General features: G+C 43.7%; 1 protein-coding gene across 2 annotated transcripts; it reads right to left on the reverse strand.

Annotated features, from left to right (window-relative positions):
• Positions 1 to 2750: 2750 nt before the first annotated feature.
• On the reverse strand, positions 2751 to 20347 carry agpat3 (1-acylglycerol-3-phosphate O-acyltransferase 3). Of its 2 annotated transcripts, none has more exons than XM_076303175.1 (10): positions 20156 to 20347; positions 13844 to 13901; positions 12127 to 12320; positions 11572 to 11741; positions 8583 to 8744; positions 6280 to 6433; positions 6018 to 6120; positions 5765 to 5840; positions 5188 to 5386; positions 2751 to 4866 (listed from the first exon to the last, which is right to left on the reverse strand). In XM_076303175.1, exons 3-10 carry the CDS (start codon positions 12302 to 12304, stop codon positions 4775 to 4777), a joined length of 1134 nt encoding a protein of 377 aa, XP_076159290.1. In that variant the 5' UTR covers positions 12305 to 12320; positions 13844 to 13901; positions 20156 to 20347; the 3' UTR covers positions 2751 to 4774. The 2 variants fall into 2 exon arrangements, with proteins under 2 accessions (XP_076159290.1, XP_076159291.1); XM_076303176.1 differs by lacking the exon at positions 20156 to 20347 and adding an exon at positions 14752 to 14933.
• Positions 20348 to 21023: the final 676 nt, after the last annotated feature.

The raw sequence follows: 21023 nt of genomic DNA on the forward strand, positions 1-21023 counted from the left end.
CACAAACTTTCTCGAGGCCTGCGACAATTCCTAAAGTCCCTTTAGTGCTGCATAAATGGAAATGCCAGGGATTGAACATTTCCCAGCCTAGACGTTGTGCCACACAACTTCTCTGATAGTGCTAATCTTCACTCCACAGGCTGTTTCATTTGTGTAATTCCTTGCAAATTATACTTTTAACTAAACTAAACTTTATATGATTACAATTATGGTTATAATGTATTAATCCCTAATCAATGCCATGTAATACAATGATGTGTAAAAGGAGGAAAAACAGAGTTAATTAATACCATTAGACATTATTGTACAACCCCAAAACAGAAAAAGTTGGGATGTTGTGTAAAATGCAAATAAAAACAGATTGTCACAATATTCAAGTCTCATAAACCCATATTTAGCAGCAAAAAGGACAAAGACAACATATCAAATGTTGAAAATGAAACTTTGGACTATTTCATGGAAAGGATATGTTAATTTTGAATTTGATGCCAGCAACATGTTTCAAAAAAAGTTGGGACAGGAGCATGTTTACCACTGTACTGCTTCACTTCTTCATTTAACACAATTCTGTAAATGTTTAGGAACTGAGGAGACCATTTGTTACAGTTTTGAGAATGAAATGTTGTCCCATTACATGTCCCATATATTATATAGGATTTGAGTTGCTCAACAGTATGGGGTATTCTTAGTCATGCTTTTCATTCCATTGTGCACATAATTTGAGAAATCTGGACTGCAGAAAGGCCATCTTAGCACCTGGACTCCAAGGAGAAATACTATTTAAATATGTGCAGAATTCATTTTGGCATTGTTTTCCTGAAATATTCAAGGTCGTCCCTGGAAAAGACATTACCTGGATGGCAGTATGTTGCTCAAAACCTGTATGCATTATTCAGAATTGATTGTGCTTTGCCAAATGTGCAAGATGCTCATGCTGTAGGCACTAATGCTCCTCCACACCGTCATAGAGGTTGGGTTACGAACTGAGCGCTAAAACAAGTTGGATAGGTTGAATACTTGGATAGGCCCTCTCCTATTTGGCCCAGATGAGTCAATGATTTCCAAAAAGAATGGAAAACTTTGATTGGTCTAATCATAGGACCTTTTTCCATGTTACCTCAGTCCATTCTAAACAAGCTCAGGCTCAAATAAGAGGGTGGCATTTTCTGTATCATGTCTCAATACAATTTTAGCTGTTACAATTTTGGCTGCAGTTTTTGAATTGAGTATCAAACTGGGCACATAGACAATGGTTATCAGAGGTTTTCCTGAGCCCATACAATGACAGGTCTGGAAACAGGTCTGGTGTTAATGCAGTGCCATCTGAGGTCAAAAAGATCATGGACATCCAATTTGTTTTTCAGCTCTTTCCCTTGTTTGCAAAGATTTCTCTGGATTCTCTGAATGTTTTAATAATATTATATCCTGTAGATGATGAACTCCCTAAATATGTCACAATTTCATGTGAAGAAGCATTAAGATGACATTGTTTCATCATTTGTGCACACAGATTTACACAGAGGGATGAATACATCCTTACTTCTAAGAGACCCTGCCTCTCTGGGATGCTCTTTTTCATACCCAATCGTGTTGCCAGTTACCTTAATTAGTTGTGAAACATTCTTCCATTTGATTTCTTTATCATTACACAACTTTTCCAGCATTTTGTTACCCCGTCCCAACTTTTTTTGAAACATGTTGCTGGTATCAAATTCAAAATTAACATATATTTTCCATGAAATTTGTCATTTTCAATATTTGATATGTTGTCTGTATCCTTTTTGCAACCAAATATTAGTTTAAGAGATTTGCAGATTATTACATTCTGTTTTTATTCACATTTTACACAACGTCCCAACTTTTTCTGTTTTGGGGTTGTAGTAAAGAAAACATAAAATGTTCACAACATGGGTATGAGCTTTTACAGCAGAATCTCTTGGCACAAACCTATGTTAAGGTGGGGGCTCTGATATGGGTGAGATTCCCATTAACATCTACATTTATAAAAACATTGCAAATTTGAAAAATATGTTCAAAGTGCACACTCCTCTTGCAATCATTAATCCACGTATAGTAGTGCCTACTAAAACCCCTTGGATCTTCAGTCTTCATCGCAAAGAAAGCATCTCTTGTGCATTATGCTCCACCCTGGCATGCAGACTACATTTTTGAAACCTTACACAAGATTTGTACTAGCCCTGGCACCAAATGTAATTTGCTGCCGCTAGGGGCGAGTCTAGATTTCTAGGCTAGATTTGTACTGCAGTTAACCAACTTTTTTCCAGCTGGTATTTGTAAAAAGCTTTTCAATCTATAGTTTTAGTTTTCATTTATCTTCAATGTCCTCTTTTCTTTTCATATTTCCATTTGTATTGTTGCCTATAATCCTTTTTTCATTTCATTGTTTAACCTTCTGTTAGCTTTGGTTTCTCAGTTTGTTCTTGCGGTGTGTTGTCTTTTGCTGTTTACTTTTCTTCATGTCAAAATTAGCTGATCCAAATCCACTAGCAGTGACCAACTGCAGAGACTGGGTTAGCAACTGACCCCTGGAGCACCTTCGATTGAAGTGCCAGTAATAAGACCCTCTACTCCTAGTTCCTCAGTCACTATACTGCCCCTAATGCTTCACGTGAAGCATTTTGAGCTATATTGCATGTATGAAAAGGGGCTGTACAATTACAGTTTATTATTAATATTATACAATTATAGCAGCAGGTGTAATACAAAGAATTCCACACAAAATTGCATACTTGATTTGAATTCTTTAATCAATTTGGAAGGTAATACAAAAAAGAAAAAAAAAACATCTGTGAATTTTATTTACTATTTCTCTATTGGATCTAAATATACATTTTCACCCCATCCTTGCCCTCCAAAATCCAGAAGTATGGGGGATACCAACAAATTGATACATTATTATCCTAATCGTCTCTCCCCTCCCCCTGGTAACCCCACACCCACCCCTCCTCTGATGTCCAGTCTGGAGACAAATACTAAGAACACATCAGTTGCCTGGTTACAGCTCATAGCCTTTATGTAGTTTCAGTCCAGACCTGCTAAAATGATAAGTCCCAACCCTCTGAGGTTAGCCAGTTTTTCAGCTAGCAGTTTTTAAGACAGGAAATTAAAATACCCCTCTCCCGATACTTCTCTTTTGCAATCTCTACATGCTTTGCATATGTCTCTTAGCTACCCTCTAGTGCTGTTACAAAGGGTGGGGGTGATGAGAGTAGTGCACACCAATCAGGAAGCTGCACACACTGTTAAGGCTGGCAGGAATCTGAACTCAAAACACTCACGCTATACCAGCTCTCGCCTGCAGAGGGCAGGGTACCACCGTGGTGTCTACACAGGAAATGAGAGGGGACACAAACTGAAATAGAACGGGAAAGAGTGAGATATTGCCTTCTTAAATTCTCACACTTCTGTTTGCACAGGAGCCTTCAGACAGGAGGACTATGCTTCAGGCGCTTTTCTTTTCTTCTGTGGGGGACTGGACCTTGAACTTTGAACCTTCAGCCCCTGGGAGGAACAATAGCCATCCTCAACATGAGCCCTGTCTGTGTGTGTGTGTGTGTGTGTGTGTATGCATGCACGCACGCAGAGAAGGAAGCTACAGCAGCAATAATCCTATCCTGGTTGTTGCTACAGTGACAGCGGTCAAGCAATTGTGAGAACCAGGACGGAACCAGAACCAACAGCATCTAATCAGTGTGTGTGTGTATATACATGTAAGGGTGTTAATGTGTTTAGGATCTTTAGGATTTAGGATTTAGGAGGGGGAAATGTCTCCATCTTGCTAAATAGACGGAGCACTGGGCTGCTGAGTATGTGTGTGTGTGTGGGGGGGGGGGGGGGGGGGAAAATATATTAACCAACTCTTATTTTTGTGTGTGTGAAGAGACACTAAGTCATCTCTACTATGTGAGAGAGAGCCATCTCAGCTCATCTCTGCTGTGTGTGTGAAAGAGATAGAGGTCACCTCTGTTGTGTGTGTGTGTGTGTGTGTGTGTGTGTGTGTGTGTGTGTGTGTGTGTGTGTGTGTGTGTGTGTGTGTGTGAGTGAGTGAGTGAAAGAGGTCACCTCTGTTGTGTGTGTGTGTGTGTGTGTGTGTGTGTGTGTGAGCGAAAGGTCATCTCTGCTGTGTGTGTGTGTGTGTATATATATGAGAGTTGCAACGGTGAGAGCCTTAACGCTGATAACATGTGTATAGGAGTGTGAACACAGGAGTGTGTGTGTGTGAGGGAGGGATGTGTGCAGCTGAACATGGTGTGAGAGGGAGGGAGGGGGTTTGTGTGTGTGAGAGAAAGCAATGTGAGTGTATCTGGGTGTGTTTGTCTATGTGTAAGTGAACACAGATGTATGTGGTTGTGTGGGGATGTCTGTGTGGTTTTGTGAGGATGTGTGCGTGTGGGGGACTATGTATCGGGGTGGGGGGTGTGCATGTGTATTAGCACACAGGTGACAATTGTGTGTCTGAGTGTGAGTGTGAGTGTGTGTGTGTGTGTGTGTGAGAGTGTGTGTCCATACAGTCCTCTCAGTGAGTTGTTTATGCATCTCATCTCAGCCGGGTTTCCGTCACCTTCTCTTAGTGTTTAACAAGATGAATCTCAACCCCAGAAACTACAATATTCCCAGTTGGTTTGTTTGTTTGTGGAGTTGTGGTAGAAAATAAGCTCTGAGCACAAGAGCACACAAGCTGCACTGCACTCAGGGAGAGGAGAGAGAGCGAGAGACAGAGAGGAAGAGAGAGAGAGAGAGAGAAAGAAAAAGTTTAATTCTGCTTCTTGGCCTCCTGATCGCCATAGCTGGAGCCCGTTTTCTTCACCTCAGTCACCCCAATAAGCCGCCGCACAGCGACAGAGGCTGCAAACGCACACACACACACACACACACACACACACACACACACACACACACACAGGGAGACAGACAGACGCATACAAAGATACAGACATACACACAACACACACAGACACAAAAAACAAACACAAGCATAGGTCACTACAAGTCATCAAGAAATGTGTACATTTTCATGTCAGGTGTGAGTGTTTTGTGTGTGTCTGTGTGTTTGTGTACATCTTTGAGTATGCATGTGTATGCTTGAGGATGCTGAAGATGTGTGCATGTGTGCGTGCGTGTGTATATGTGTGCGTGTGTATGTGTGTTGTGTGTGCGTGTACCCACCGATGATGAGGAAGAGCATGAACCCGAGGATGTGGAGGGGAGAGCCGCTGATGAAGACGCCCCAGGCCAGGTGGATGAGCGGTGACAGCAGCACACACGCCCAGAACAGGAAGTTGAGCAGCGACCAGAGGCGGCGAGGGGGCCGGATGGTGGGACCCGGAAACGAGCCTTCCTTTGCGTAGTGCTCCTGCAATGCATCCTGGGAGATGCACAGAGAGAAGCACCACATATCAGGCTTTCATTTAGGCAGGGCAGCATTAGATACTAATAGATAAAACACCACTTAATATAAATAATAATAATAATAATAATAATAATAATATGCACCTGCAATCCAAGTAGGAATTCTTGCATCTGTATGTGTGTGTGTGTGTGTGTGTGTGTGTGTGTGTGTGTGTGTGTGTGTGTGTGTGTGTGTGTGTGTGTGTGTGTGTGTGTGTGTGTATGTATGTTTATCTGCATAGACCTTCTTCTGGTGTGTGAACATGTAAAGCTCATCTACTCCTGCTAGAGGTGATATATCTGTGTGTGTGTGTGTGTGTGTGTGTGTGTGTGTGTGTGTGTGTACTGGTCATACCTTTTCCTGGTAGAGCTTATGCAGCCAGTTGGCACACTCCTTCTCATCATCAGGAATTTCATCTACTGGATACCGCCTGCAAAACACACACACAACCAGCAGGGGGCGGGGTTTAACAAGACTGTGAGCTCATATCTGATAGAGAAAAGCAGAGAAGGAAGGAGGGATAAAAAAGAAAGAGAGAGAGAGAGAGAGAGAGAGAGAGAGAGAGAGAGAGAGAGAGAGAGAGAGAGGGAGAGAGAAAAGACTGCACCTGATACTCATGTCTGCCATGTATTTGGTGCCGTTGATGATGCCCAGTAGAGTGGGGACCTTCTTGTCTTTGAAGTTCAGTGTCACGTCATACACGGCTGACACTGAGGACAGAAAATACCAGTCACTCATGTGTGTGTGTGTGTGTGTGTGTGTATACATTACAGATACAGATATATGTGTGCATGCATATGCTTCTGTGTGTTTGTGTGGAATGCACGAGTGTGTGTGTGTGTGTGTGTGTGTGTGTGTGTGTGTCTCACCTGTCCCCTTCAAACACTGCAGTGTGGTGGTGAATCCCTTGGTGCGGGGCAGCAGGTGGTACTTGAGTTTGGGGAGGCCTTTGCTCTCGGCCACCTGCATGCTGATCTGGTGCTTTTTCTCAGTGAAACGTGTTCCTTCACAGTACAGGAGGAACTGCACACACACACACACACACACACAAGTAAATATACAAATTACAAGCACACACATACACACACAAGCACGCACGCACACACACATTTTTATAGCTAAATACAGTGTATGAAAACCACAATAGGATTAGACAATTGACCGATCCCGAGCGGCACTTTCGATCTACCGTCAGATAACAGTTAAGCGATGTTGGAATCTTACAGAACCCCAATTAACTTCTGCCTTTCCTGCCATGATGCAGGGAGTGTACTTGCCCCTATATCATGAAGATGAAATTTAAATTTGAAGATGGTTAAAAATGTGTCTGGGGGACCTGAGAAAACCACACTACGGATCTATCACACAGTCTACTAGAGTTGGTATTGCTGTTAACTTATTGATGCTATAACATTAGTAGGCTACCTATATCACCCAGCCACTAATGCATGTGGCATATGGTGAGATGGAACCAAAGGCATCGGTCATGCTTCTGTCAAACTCATCTGACAGAAGTTGTCCGACGTAGCAACAGTAACAATGGGAGGCGGGGCTTGGAATCGGTCAATTGCATATTCAGTAACCTGTGTAGCCTTACAATGAGTAACCTTCATAGAAGCCTAATCTACAACAGCAATTTATACCATTCAAGCCATTTGCCACCACATCACCTTTAATACACACACACACAAAGAAATGAACAAAACTCATATGTGTCCCAAATAGGTCTGTGTGTGTGTGTGTGTGTGTGTGTGTGTGTGTGTGTGTGTGTGTGTGTGTGTGTTCATATCACTGATTCCCATTCAGACACATTCATTTTTCTGGGCCTGACTGACTCCTATTCAATTTCCATATACACATTCACGCTTACAATGTTAATCTCCCCATAGAGCTGGGCGGTATGACCAAAAATGTATATCACGGTATTTTTCAAAATTCTTACGGTTTCACGGTATATGACTGTATTTTTTTACCATGCATAATCAGATGTTCACAGCATTTTCTACAGGTTGAGAGAGGAATTGCTGCAGTACATTGACTAAGGATGGTCTATTTTACTGTCATGATGTAGAATAACTCTACCACTAGTGGTAATGCAGTTTTGCATGGCCCCAGAAAATGATGCTGTTTACAAAGAGCCACTCATGATTCTAATGAAGAATCTAATCAGAATGCAAAGACAATTGCAGTCAAAATACAGAACTTTTACTGTGCAAATTTCACAAACATCTTGTATAAAACCAATACAAAAAGTAGTGCAACTTGCAATAATTATACTTTTTTGAAAATGATACCATTTAAAAACCTCTGTTAATATGCTTACTCTGTCAAATAGGCCTATCAGAAATGTATTGTTATTGTGTGGTTTACATGACGTTAGTGGTAGGCTAACGTTAACTTCATGTGGATGTGGATTTCTTGTTAGCCTGCCATGATCTTCGGTTCGGTTCGCTAGGCAAAACATTAACAAAAAAGTTTGTTTTGGTGCACTGATGACAGTCAGGATCATTTCTAACTAGCCAGCTAGTATTGCTCAGTGCATGTCTATAACACGCTTTACTTGCTACCTGGATAATTTCAGCGAATATTCTTAAGGTGAGATGAATGATAAGATTATTAAACTTCACTGTGTTCGGTGGGTTGCTAACTAACGACATCACCTACTAGCCAGCTAGTTACAGCTGTTGAACAATCTCAATAGAATTTTCGTGACGGTAAATCCTTTTCAATGCAGTATCCCTTAACGTTTTTCCTTAACTAAAGAAACAATTTAAGGTATTATTCTGTGCAACACCCTTAAATAAACCCCTTACCTAAGGAGAAATTAAGCCTTAAGGGTCATACTTCAGGGGAAAAACTTAAGGTGTTTTGTGTTTACCCTCACTATGCCTCGCAGTGGCACCATGCGTGCGTGTGAAAAAGTCCCGTCTGAAACACTGTCGCGCGGCACAGCGTTCCAAACGTTGTGTAATCAAATACACCGGTATGGCGGTATATTAAAAATTCATATCATAACGAAAATATACACCGGTATACGGTGTGAACCGGTATACCGCCCAGCACTATCTCCCCATATACACTTGCACACACACATACAACAGTTTCTTTACACAATGAAACCTGTATCCGTGGTGATAAGGATAAGCCGTAGTAATGTGATCAGGTCACTCACCCACATGAATTCTGGGTAATCCTTGAGGCTGTCCAGGCCTTTAAAGACTTTGTCGCGATCCTCCTCCCACTTCCTCTTACAGAAGACTATCTCCAGGAAGTACCAGGTCCACCCAATTAAAGGAACCTTCAGCAGCTCGTGTTTGGCCAGCACCTTGGAGCTCTGAGGAGACACACAGACACACACACACACACACACACACACAGACTTCAATTGACGATTTAACCCAATATGGATGATGACCTAAAGGTCAAACCTAGCACAGCACCAACTAACACACTCTAGTCTACATAACCCTTCTCTTTGCCGTGCATACCACCTTGCTAGGCCCGATTATCCGCTTGCACAGCTTCACATATTACTGCTACGCAGACGATACCTGACATAGTATATACTATACTATACTATATCTGACATATCCACTTGGAAGAAGGAACACCACCTCCAACTAAACCTCTTAAGACCAAACAGCTGGTCTTCCCAGTCAAACAATCCATACATTATTAACATCAAAACATCAAAATGCACTCCTCCTCTCTTGCTCCTACGAAGGCTTGGGTGTCATGATGGCCAGCTAACCTTCTCCAACAATGTTGCCTCTGTTGCCCGGTCATGCCACTTCACACTATCATGTCACTGACTACACCATCACAACTCTTGGTACAGACCATGGTTATCTCCAGGGGCGGAGTGGCAATCGGGACGATCGGGAGTTTTCCCGGTGGGCCGGCCGAGGAATGTGCGCGGTGCGGGCCGGCCCATAGAGTCTTTGTCGCGGCCGTGAGGCGTACGCGGCCATCGAAATCATAGATTCAATATGAATTTTCCGCGAAAATCTCCGTGATCTACACTTTAGAGTTTTAGGAAGTCCAACCAATATTTATACCACTCGCTCACTGTCTATATGTCATTCATGGTTACCCTGCACACTCATCTCTCCCATGCTGATTTTTGTGTAGGCTAGCCTTAATTTTTTTAATCTTAATTCATTTTTGTCTTATTCAGGCGTTACAGAATTTTCATCGTCACAAATTTTAAAAAAAAGACAATTTAATTTGTTTGTTTGTTCTTAAATTAACGTAGGCCTAGGCTAGAATGGAGCAAAGCCTCCTGGGACTGGGGGATGTGTTTCTGGTTTATCCAATGAACCGATTGCAGGTCAAGTCTATTTACAGAAATGTAGGGGGATAAATGAGCAGCCCCTCGTCTAATGGCATGACCCTACAAGCGATCAAGTTCGAGGAAAACTACAGAATTTTTGACAGTGGACGGATTTGCGTGGTTGCTTGCTGTTACATGGATGGAAGGCAGAGAGAAAGGTTAGCGGAGCTAAAGAATTGACGTTATTGCTAGGCGGAAACTAGCACAAGCTAGTCTTATGTTGATATGTAGGCCTAGCCTAATGACTAATTAGTGGGCCACTCAGGCTGATAAATGGTTTGTGGAACTCGTTGGAACTGTCTATATGTAAGCCTATATAGGCCTACTTTAATAGTTCTCTACAAACCTCAAAGTACCTGGTTTTCCAATTATTATATTACCTGTGTTATTAGGTTGGCATTGTCTGTAGGCTAGGCCTACTTCCTTTTTTAAATTTATACTGCACTTAAATATCTATAGTTCCTTACACATTTATTGAAAGTGCCTGGTTTGTGGTTGATTTGCTTGTTGTATTGCATTACTAGCGCTATCCAGTTCCTTTTTTTCAGCCTATTAGTATTTTAAATAGACATATATTTTGTTTGTGCTATTGATGTGTGTGCATGTTTGGGGGGGGGGGGGGGTGTTCGGGCCGCTGCCGTCAGTATTTTCCCGGTGGATTTTAGTGCCCCACTCCGCCCCTGGTTATCTCTCGCCCAAAGCCCTCCTATCAATTTTCAATCTACAGAAAAGGGCACACGTTACCCCGCTGTTCATTGAGCTCCACTGGTTACCCATAGCCGCCTGCTTCAAATTCAGGTCACTAATGCTTGCTTACAAAGTGCTGGCTGGGTCTGCTCCCACTTACTTAAAAGCTCTCATAAAAGCTCATGTTACCACTCAGTCACTACGTTCCTCCAAGGAACGCTGTCTGGCGCTGCCTACCCTAAACACACGGTAATCCATTTTCATTTGTAGTTCCCCAATGGTGGAACGGCAACCCAACCCAACAACCCAACACACTTAACATGCACTTCCTTACTTCTCTCTTTCTGCTTTTACCACTATCTCCTTTGACTAAACATTGAAACGTCTGTACTCTCATCCTGTAGTAGTAGTAGTAGTAGTAGTATTTATTGAAGTAGTATTAATTGCTACTGAAGGTCTCCTCTGCAATGTAGCTTTAATGTTATTCTTCATTGTTGTTAGTTGTTTTGGATAAAAGCATCTAAATGAACAAATATAAATGAAACCAACTAACACCCTAGTAGTCTACATAACCCACTAATACACTCTGGTCTATATAACCAACTAACACACACTAGTTGTCTACTGTCTATATAGTCAGTATAATCAGTATAAATAATGACAATATAAAAAGTTAATTGGGGAATCATTTGAGTTCTATAATCAGGCCAACCTAACTCCTTACTCCAAAACCTAAACTCATCAGGGTACAGAAACAGACCTAACTATGACCCCAAAAAACCTCTAAACCCCTAAACTTGTCAGCGTGTGGAAACAGTCACTGACAACAGTTTGTTTACAGCTACTGAGACAAAAAGACACAGGTGTATCTCTGTAGAGATCCTTTCCATATTGTCAGACACATATTATAATATCCATGACAAGCTGTTTACTTCATGGACCTGGCTGCCTCAGGACTGCAATCCATAGCTGTTTGTCTAATTCACTAATTCAAATACTGGAACAATTTGTATCGCCTTTGTCCTAATTAAAATCAAAGAGATCTAAAAAAAAATAGGGTCCCGGTTCCTCTCTCCCATTTTGTTAGTTCAGCCTATGCACTAGATAGCACACACACACAGGCACACACACACACACTGACCCCCAGCACGCCGTAGCGTTCACACATGGTCCAGCCACAGAGGAAGTCGATCTCAAAATTGTGATTGAGGATGATGATGACGTGTTCTTTGCCAAACATGTCCACAGTGGCCTGGTCGGTGTAGAGCATGCACTCGGTACCGGACCACCATTCCAGCAGCATCACCAGCTCTGCAGAGACACACACACACACACACACACACACACACACACACACACACACACACACACACACACACACACACACACACACACACACACACACACACACACACACACACACACACACACACACACACACACACACACACACACACACATTATCAACAACATACATGCACGAACGCACACGCACCAACATAGTTCCTCTGGTCTTCAATACAAACACAAGATAGGGAATCAACATCAAAATATGTATACAAATCAAACATACAGACACAGACACACACACACATACCAATTAGCAAACATACAGTACACACATCTAAATGATAATCTCAGAATGAAGATAAAACCTCTGCCACACACACACAGGCAATATGAATATGTGACTCACGGCTCCATAGCGAGTAGGCGAGCCTGCAGTTGATCCGTCGGTAGAGCTGCTTGTTGATGGGCCAGAGTACACAGGTGCAGAGCTGGATGAAGTTGATGATGAGTCCGCTGACCACGAACACAAAGCCAATGAGCAGCTGCAGCACAAACTGGCTCTTCAGATAGGCCAGCAGACCCATGGCTGCCCACACCGACCTACACACACACACACACACACACCATTATCCCAACGCCTATACTGATTGTTTTCCCATGGTGTTGTTGAGCAGCAGTACTGGCTTTGACTCTCAAGCATAGAGAAACAGGAATGTTTCTAAAGGCCAATTCACACCAGATTTGCGAAACCGTTGCAGAGACAAGTTGCAGCAGTCTGCAGCCAGCTGTTGCAAGACATTGAAAGACAGTCATCATGTCAAATCGAAGTTGCAAGGTTGCAAGGGTATTTAGGACGTGTTGTTATTCAATTAAAGGCGTCGGGTCAGAGTTTTTGCCAAAGGAGTGGCAGAGAAATCTAACTCGGTTTTGAAGAAGACCGGTGTCTGAACAACGTCAGTCAAAATAAATTTACAGAAACAAACGCACATTTACAAACTGTTGGCTTATCAGCTAGTTGGTTAACTTTGCTGAGGAACTAACCAGCTGGCTAGTTCATATCTGGCTACAGAGTGGTGTAAAAGTGAAGTGTAATGCACATTGGTGATGTTGCACTGGTGTGAATCTCCAGTTTTTCAGAATGTGTGTTGCAGCAAATTGCTGGTTTATAGAGCGTTGCAGCTCGTCTCGTTGTGAAACTTTGGTGTAAATTGGACTTAATAGTCGCTATAAGGACACCCTTATAAATGACTTATAGTGACAACATGCTGTCTATGTTGAGTATGGACGCTGGGTACCATGATGACTATGCCATGGAAAATTGAAGCTCATTTTGAATTTGATGCCAGGAACATATCTCAAAAACTTGGGACGGGGGCAACAGAAGGCTGAAAAAGTTCTAGAATGCTGAAGAAAATACATAAACAAGAGGGAACATTTCATTATTTAGGCTTACTGCAATCATGATTGGGTATAAAAAGAGCATCCCAGATAGGCAGAATTTTTCAGTTAAGAAATGTATTTTCAAGGCCGGGTTCAAGCCTGAATTGCAGCACAGAGCCTGGGAACTTTCAGGTCCATGTGGGGCCTGTGTTTGTGATCGGTGAAGGTGTGTTGTCTAGAACAGGTGTAACAGGAAAGAGCTGCTTGTGACAGGAGTGTGAGAGCCTTGTCAGGATTAGTCGACACGAGAAGCGACACCCGCTAACATTCAATTCATTTTGAATTGAGATGACGCCCACCCGCCTCCAAGATAAAAAAAATTCAGCTTTTGAGGTGGCAGTGCTGGCATTTCAGTTTTGCGTTTTGAGGGACAGAGAACGGGGACCGCTTTCCATCTGAAAAGCCATTTAGTCGACAGAGTCAGAGTTTGTCAACAGAGTAAGAGTTAGTCGACAGAGTAGGAGAGTTAGTCGACGGGGTAAGGTTTGGTCGACATGGTTAGGGCTAGTCGACATGGTTAGGGTTAGTCAATATTTCTCCCTCAGATGCTCAAGCACACTGAGCCACTGTCAAACTGACTTTCTGAGTGTGTATATGTGTGTGTATGTGTGTGTGTATGTGTGTGTGTGTATGTGTGTGTGTGTGTGTGTGTGTGTGAATGAATGAGGTGATAAGGGTCTCACCACGGTGGGCTGGCTTTACAATCCTCTTTTACACGGCCCCTCACTCAGCACGACCGACCTGTAGGAGAGAGAGAAAGAGGGGTTGGATTGATGACCAAATCAGGAATTTACAACACAGGAACTTATGAAATCGAACAGAACTCAGAACACACACACAAATACACACACACAAGCACAATCATGCCTCCATTTCCATGGAGCAGGCAGAGGAATTCTATAACACACACACGCAGGCTCACACACACTTCCCCTTCTACACAGCATGCCCTTTAACCTACTTTATAGTAACCCCACCCCCAGGCCAAAATTTCATGCAGAAACTGTATCACACATACTCTTAGCCCCGACACACACACACACACACACACAATCTCCCAATGCACAATCAAAAGTATATTGCATAAACTTCTCAGCTATACAGCTCAGCAGATGTCATGGCTGTGGGGAAAACAGTTCCAGTCTATGAATTCAGAGTTACCCAGCATGCACCCTCTTATACCCATCACACATCTGCAGCTGTGCTAAGAAGCCACATGACCACTGCTCACTCAACCACACATGCACCCATACAACCTCTACACCACTAGCGGACAACACTCTCATTTACAACAGTCACTCAAATCTCATTCATTCACCTACAACTCACTCATCTAAAACATTAACTCACCTACAACACTCACTCATCTAAAACACATTCACCTACAACACTCACTCATCTAAAACTCACTGACCTATAACCCTCACTCACTCACCTACAACCCACACTCATTCACTCACTCAATCACCTACAACCCTCACTCAATCACTCACAACACTCACACATTCACTAACTCACTCACTCACTCACCTACCTACAACTCTAACAACGAGGCACTCCAGTCCCACACTCACTCGACCCAAACACTAACCTCAGCTGACAGTCCTGGAGGTGTATTCTCTCCTGCTTTTTACTCCAGTAAAGAAACAGAGTGTGTGTATGTATGTATGTATGTATGTATGTATGGGGAGACTCCAGTATGGTGAGTGTGTTACACAGAGAGTACAGAGAGAGAGAGTGTGAGCGTGTTAGTCAGAGCTGCATGCTCCCAGCCCCTGCCCTGTAAACTTCAGTGAACTTTGTATCGGCACAGGAGGGGGAGGAGCCAGAGGATAGACTTGTAAAGACAGAAATGAAGGGATAGAGACTCAAGGACAGGGAGAGATAGACCCAGACAGAGGAGAAAGAGCTCTCTGGCAAATAGAGTATGTTGTTGTATGTGTGCATGTATGTGTGTGTGTGTGTGTGTGTGTGGGGGGGGGGGGGGCATACACACACAAAAGAGATGTGTCCTGAGATTGAGTTGGCATTGTGATGATTTAGTCTGAGGTTCTTGTCCTATGTAGTAGAGCAGCGTTGGGCTGCTAGGGTAGACCAGTGAAAAAATTAAACACAAACTGATCAAACGTGCAGTGCAAACTTTGCCAGGCAAAGCTTGAGTATCTTAATCTACCACATCAATGCCGTCATGTGAGAGGAATGCTGGAATAGACTAGTTACCAGTGAATATAGCACAGTAGTTTTGCTTGAAATGCCCATCCCCTAGCAGAAGCAGTGTTACAGTTCACACTGCGCCGTGCCTTGTGGTGTGACACAGAGTGCAGGGACATCAGACTGCTATCTGAGATCAACAAGGCAGCTGTATAAGGCTACATTAGGTCAGAGGAGGGGGAGGGGGTAGGGGGGTTGTAGGTGAAAGGGCACTATTAAAGTCTTTGCCACTATATATTTATCATATTTTGATAAATTGTTCTGAAAAACAGTTGCATTTTTTTTTTACAAGTCCTCTTTCCACTTTTGATTTTTTTGTTTTGTTTACTGTTACTTGTACTGTTTTACTGAAAATATTCTGTACATGACAAATTTATAGGCCAGTTTCAGCTACATGAAAATTACCTAAAGACTGCACAGATACCCACAAATATTAGTTAATATTCTTAACACGCCCTCCTTTTTGAGCAGTAGATGTCTTAAGATCGATCACAATGTGCTTATTTAAAATTTATAATGTGCTACAATGCGCTTATTTATTGTGTTTATAACTGACACAAATACCACTGAAATAAACCAAGTACATATTTCCCTGCATTTAAATCATATATGTACTAAGTAGCTCTAAACTTGCTCTATAAATTCAAATGTAAATGCCCCTCCCCCCTCTATATATATTGGCCATAACTTCCACCATGGCTGTAATATTTGGGATCGCTCAGCTGAGCCGGGTGTGGCGCTGACCCCAGAGTATGTTGTGTCCGTTTGCAGGTCAGGCTGAGTGGATTACAGGAGATAAACCTGCTTAGGAACTCACAGCTGTCTGGCCCACACCTGCTGGACATGCCATACACAAACTAACAAAAACACATCAGTGCTCGCAGACACACACAGCACACACACCATGTGCGCACACACACTCACATTGTGTGTGTACACACAAACACACACACACACGGCCAGGGAGAATGACCAAACCAACCCAACACAGAAGCACACTTAAATACAAAATCACTACAGCCTACAAAAGAGCACAAGGATGGGCGTGTATACACGTTAATGTTGTTAACTATTATTAAATTAATTATTAAATGTCAACTATTTTGCCAATCGACTGATCGTTTGTGTCAATTTAAGGAAAATACCTCAAAATTCTCTGATTGTAGCCTCTTAAACTTGACTATAGATGTTCAGTTTTATTTACTCCTCTATGACGGTAAACTAAATATCTTTGGCTTGTGTACAAAACAAGACATTTGAAGACATAATCTCAGGCTTTGGGAAACACTAATCGACATTTCTTCACCATTTTCTGAAATGTCATCAATAAAACAACAGATCGAACAATTGAGAAAATAACTGGCTAATAATATAATCGTTAGTGGCAGCCCTCACACACACACACACACCATAAGTCCAGAGCATAAACTCCATATTCCGTACAAACAGCTCTCACATTTACCCTTTAACATGAAGCATATGACACCCAGCATATCCTCAGGACACACTCACTCTCTCACACACACACACTTTTCAATCTCCCCTTCAGCCTGTTGCGCCAAGGGTTCCCCAGAGAGGCCATTGCAGCTGCTTCTATGTGGAGCCAAGGACAGTACTGCCCTGCAGCCCTGTCTGTGGTGCCCTGTGCACTCACCAGTAGGCATAGTAGGCCACTGCCAACACCACCAGTGCCCCACAGACGCCAGTGAAGATCATAACTGCTCCCTGGTTCAACATGTTGACGGCGGAAATCCAAAACCTTTCGGAGAAGAAGCGCAGGAGAGCTGTGAGCAGCGGAGCCTCGGTGGACGCAGCAACAGGCAGGTAGCGGTTACACAGCCATGCTAATCCCGTTAGCGGCGCTCTGCGAATGAACTCCGCAGATTATGATGATGACAGCAAGAACACAATCAGATCCCCCTGAAGACCGGGCAGCGCACGGTCAGCGTCTCCAAGGTTACAGGATGGTCAGGGTACTGTTCTGGCTGCTTCCGACGGAGAAGTCGTGCTTCCTGTCGTGCCCAGAGGAGAGCGGCGAGCTCACCTGTCTGAGTGGAGGGGCTAGCTGCTAGGGAGCACCTGTGCTGTTGCCGGGAGCGCTGCAGAAACGATCGTCTGGAAACGGGGCGATGTCATCAGCACAGCTTCAAGGCCACTAATCTCCGAGAGCTGATTAGCCAGATGATCACCCTCGACTCTGCTGCACCCTGGTTATGTCGCATCCAATCAACATCAACCCGCTCTGCCCAGAGGAAGCAGGGCATGTGTGTATGAGCTGATGCAAGTTCATGTCTGTGAGTGTGTGTGTGTGTGTGTGTGTGTGCAGATGTGTGGTCGAATGTGTGCCCTGTCTGAGTTTGAGAGCATCCAGGGCCGTGAGCACCCAGAGGGCAGTCTGGGGAGCAACAGGCACTTGTTCTGGTACTCATGTTCTTGAGTAATCTCCGGGGAGCCTAGGGAGCAGCCCGGCTAGCACCGGTTCTAGTACCCATGTTCTTAGGGCTTCTCTGGGAAGCACTAGGCACTTGTTCTAGTACTCGTTCTTCAGTTTCTCTGAGGAGCACAAGACAATGGTTCTACTATTCATGTTTTTGGACTTCTCTGGGGAACATGGGGAGCACTGGGCACCTGTTCTAGTACTTGTGTTCTTGAGCTTCTCTGGGGAGCACCAGTCACCTTTTCTAGTACTCATGCATGCTCTTGAGTAATCTCTGGGGAGCCTAGGGAGCAGCCTGGCTAGCACCGGTTCTAGTACTCATGTTCTTGGGGCTTCTCTGGGGAGCACTAGGCTACTTGTTCTAGTATTTGTGTTCTTGAGCTTCTCTGAGGAGCACCAGACAATGGTTCTAGTATTCATATTCTTGGACTTCTCTGGGGAACCTGGAGAGCACCAGGCACCTGTTCTAGTACTTGTGTTATTAGGCTTCTCTGGGCAGCATCTCCCCTACAGAAATTTCAGGTATCTGGCGAACAGTTGCCACAAATTTGCGGCAAGGTCATATTTTCACATGCAAATTAAATTTCTGGCAAACAGTTGCTGTCAACTTTGGCAATGCTGCAGCAAATTTGCAGCAAAATCTGCAAATTAGGTTTGTCACCAGAAGTTTACTGGAAGTTTCACATTATTGGCTCATTTGAACAAATCACTCACAAGTTTGCTGCAAATCTGCCACAAACATTTAATTTTTATAAGGGCAGGCTTCTCACTGAAGCTCTGGCTGGACCACTGGTGCCAGGGACTCTCTACTTCCCAATCAGCTTGGGCCATCTGGTCAAGATGGCCATTCAGGCGTCTGTCATTATCTGCTCTCATGTCCAAAGCCAGGGCGGTTTTATAAGACTCTAGTCATGAATAAGTATTTTACACACACACACACACACACACACACACACACACACACACGCACACACACACACGCACGCACACACACACACACACACAGAGTGGTCACACATACACACAGTGCAGGAGGGTGGTCATGTGTCTGAGCCTGAGCCACCCCCTGCTCCAGGTGTTACTTAAGCGCAGCAGTGAGTGCCACACACACACACACACTGCCTGTAACCCCCTCCATCGACCAGGAATGAGGGCACACACACGCAGATTACTCGAGCCCCAGAGTTCCACCACATCCAGCCTGGCTGTGATAAGAGCCACACTCATTCCCACTAATAAAACAGACTCCAGGAGGGACATGCATATCCAATGATAACACAGACTACAGGAGGGACATATTCCCACTGATAAGGCAGCCACTACACTCCACTCATGGGGGCACAGTCCAATTCCTGCCCCCAATCAACAGACAGTGAACCGACAGCAGGAGCAAACCCTAACCCCAAAACACACCCCGGATTTATGTACTCAGATCTTCAAGAGATTATAGCCGATTGGTGGGTAGGGGGACCTTGTAGGGTTGACAAGGGCATTTCTGATTCCTTTCATAGTTCCCATCATTGCACACACACTCAACTGGAGTCATTAAAAAATAGGCACCACTCAGAAGCAGAGAGGTGTGTGACTGCCACAACAATTTAAAGAAACTTTTAAAAAAACATCTGAACAAACACGTACAACAATCAGGTGATTTGGCAGCCCATACGAACTGATTAACCATTAATGTACATTTCATCTAAAGATGACAAGATAAGATTGTCTTCAGCCGCAGATTCACACACTGCTGACAACACACACGTCACGAAACACGCCACACGCTGAACTCCAGTAACCCGGGAAGGGACCACAATGATCAATCTGCCGTCCGGGTGGCAATCTAGGCGTTTGTCTTCTGGATCCCATCACGTATTGAAGCACGTTTCAGACAGCTTCTCCCGAAATATTTATTTTTTATAACAATCCCGTACAGCTGTACCATAATTTCACATCAGTGACAGGTGCACTGTCAGCCAGGGTTTGGCTAACGTCGAGTGGCACTTGCTAGCACAGCCCTCACCCTAGCTATCCATACACACTGCAGTAACGTGTGCCAAACTGTTCCGCTAGACAGGGTTTGCTTGGGGTGCTTCTACTGCAGACTTCCCTCAACACTTCGCCAGCTATCCTACGAGCAGGGCACAAGGGCTTCTCCGTCATGACAATGACAAAGAGTGGCATCAAACTCTATACTCCGTCACATACACGTTATCATCCCAATGTTATGCCCAGTCATGTCAATTTGCGTGCTCATATCCAACTGCTGGGCCATTACCGTTAGCTAAGATCGTTACTGCAGGCTGGATACATTTGCAGCAACTCTAACTAGGTTAGCTTAGCTACTAAATACCTGATTTCTGAGGCGCGACAGGTCTCCAGGTCGTATACAGCAAGTTTTCCGTGGCTCGGGATTTATAGCGACAGCCAGTGCAAATGCACCTGCATTAGCGATTGTTTGCACCAAAGCCGGATCCTCCTCCGTGAGGGCTGAGTGGTCGCTATCCTTTGTCCGTCCGTTAGGTCGCCATCCGCATACTGTGCGCACAAGCGTTGAACTTCCTTTCCGACCACATAATGTATCCGTCGGGAAACTATGCTTCACACGCACTGATTTTTCTTTTACTGTATGGATTTTTCAGATTGAGCCGAGAGATGTACTCAGAGGTGTTGCGGATTTGACATACAGTATTGGGATAAATCTATCAGTACACGAATTGCATTGGAGAATGTATAGGCCTATCGTAGTGTGGTTAAGTCTTGATGTCATCGTAAGAAGGCGTTTGACAGGCACTGTGAAAACCATTTTACAAGTCCTCAAGGCCTCCCTTACAGTCTCTGGATATAGGCTACTTCATTGAGGGGGAAATAATTTGTCTTTATTTTGGTATTCAGTTACCATTACTCCAATGAAAATTAAGGGAATGATGACAATTAGCCAACATAACATGCCGACTTTTCCCAGGTCCCATAGAGATACATAGTGGAGATAAATAGGACAGAGATGGCGGTGATGAACATTAGACATCAGTCTTCTGTTTGTCTCATATCATGGTTCTGAATCTGACATAACTACTTGCAGGGATTATACTACTATACCCTTGTATCTCGTCTGTGTAAATAGCTCAGGTTTTACGTGCTACTGAGCAGCTATGAGATCTGAGAACATTTTGAAAAAGTATGCTGCAGCGATGAAATAGTGTAAAAATGAAATGCTTGAA

Source organism: Alosa pseudoharengus, unplaced genomic scaffold (genome assembly GCF_046254945.1).
Source record: "Alosa pseudoharengus isolate Yale_2024_CS ecotype anadromous, Long Island Sound unplaced genomic scaffold, YU_APseudo_1.1 YU_APseudo_1.1_scf_24, whole genome shotgun sequence".
NCBI classification, from domain to species: domain Eukaryota; kingdom Metazoa; phylum Chordata; class Actinopteri; order Clupeiformes; family Clupeidae; genus Alosa; species Alosa pseudoharengus.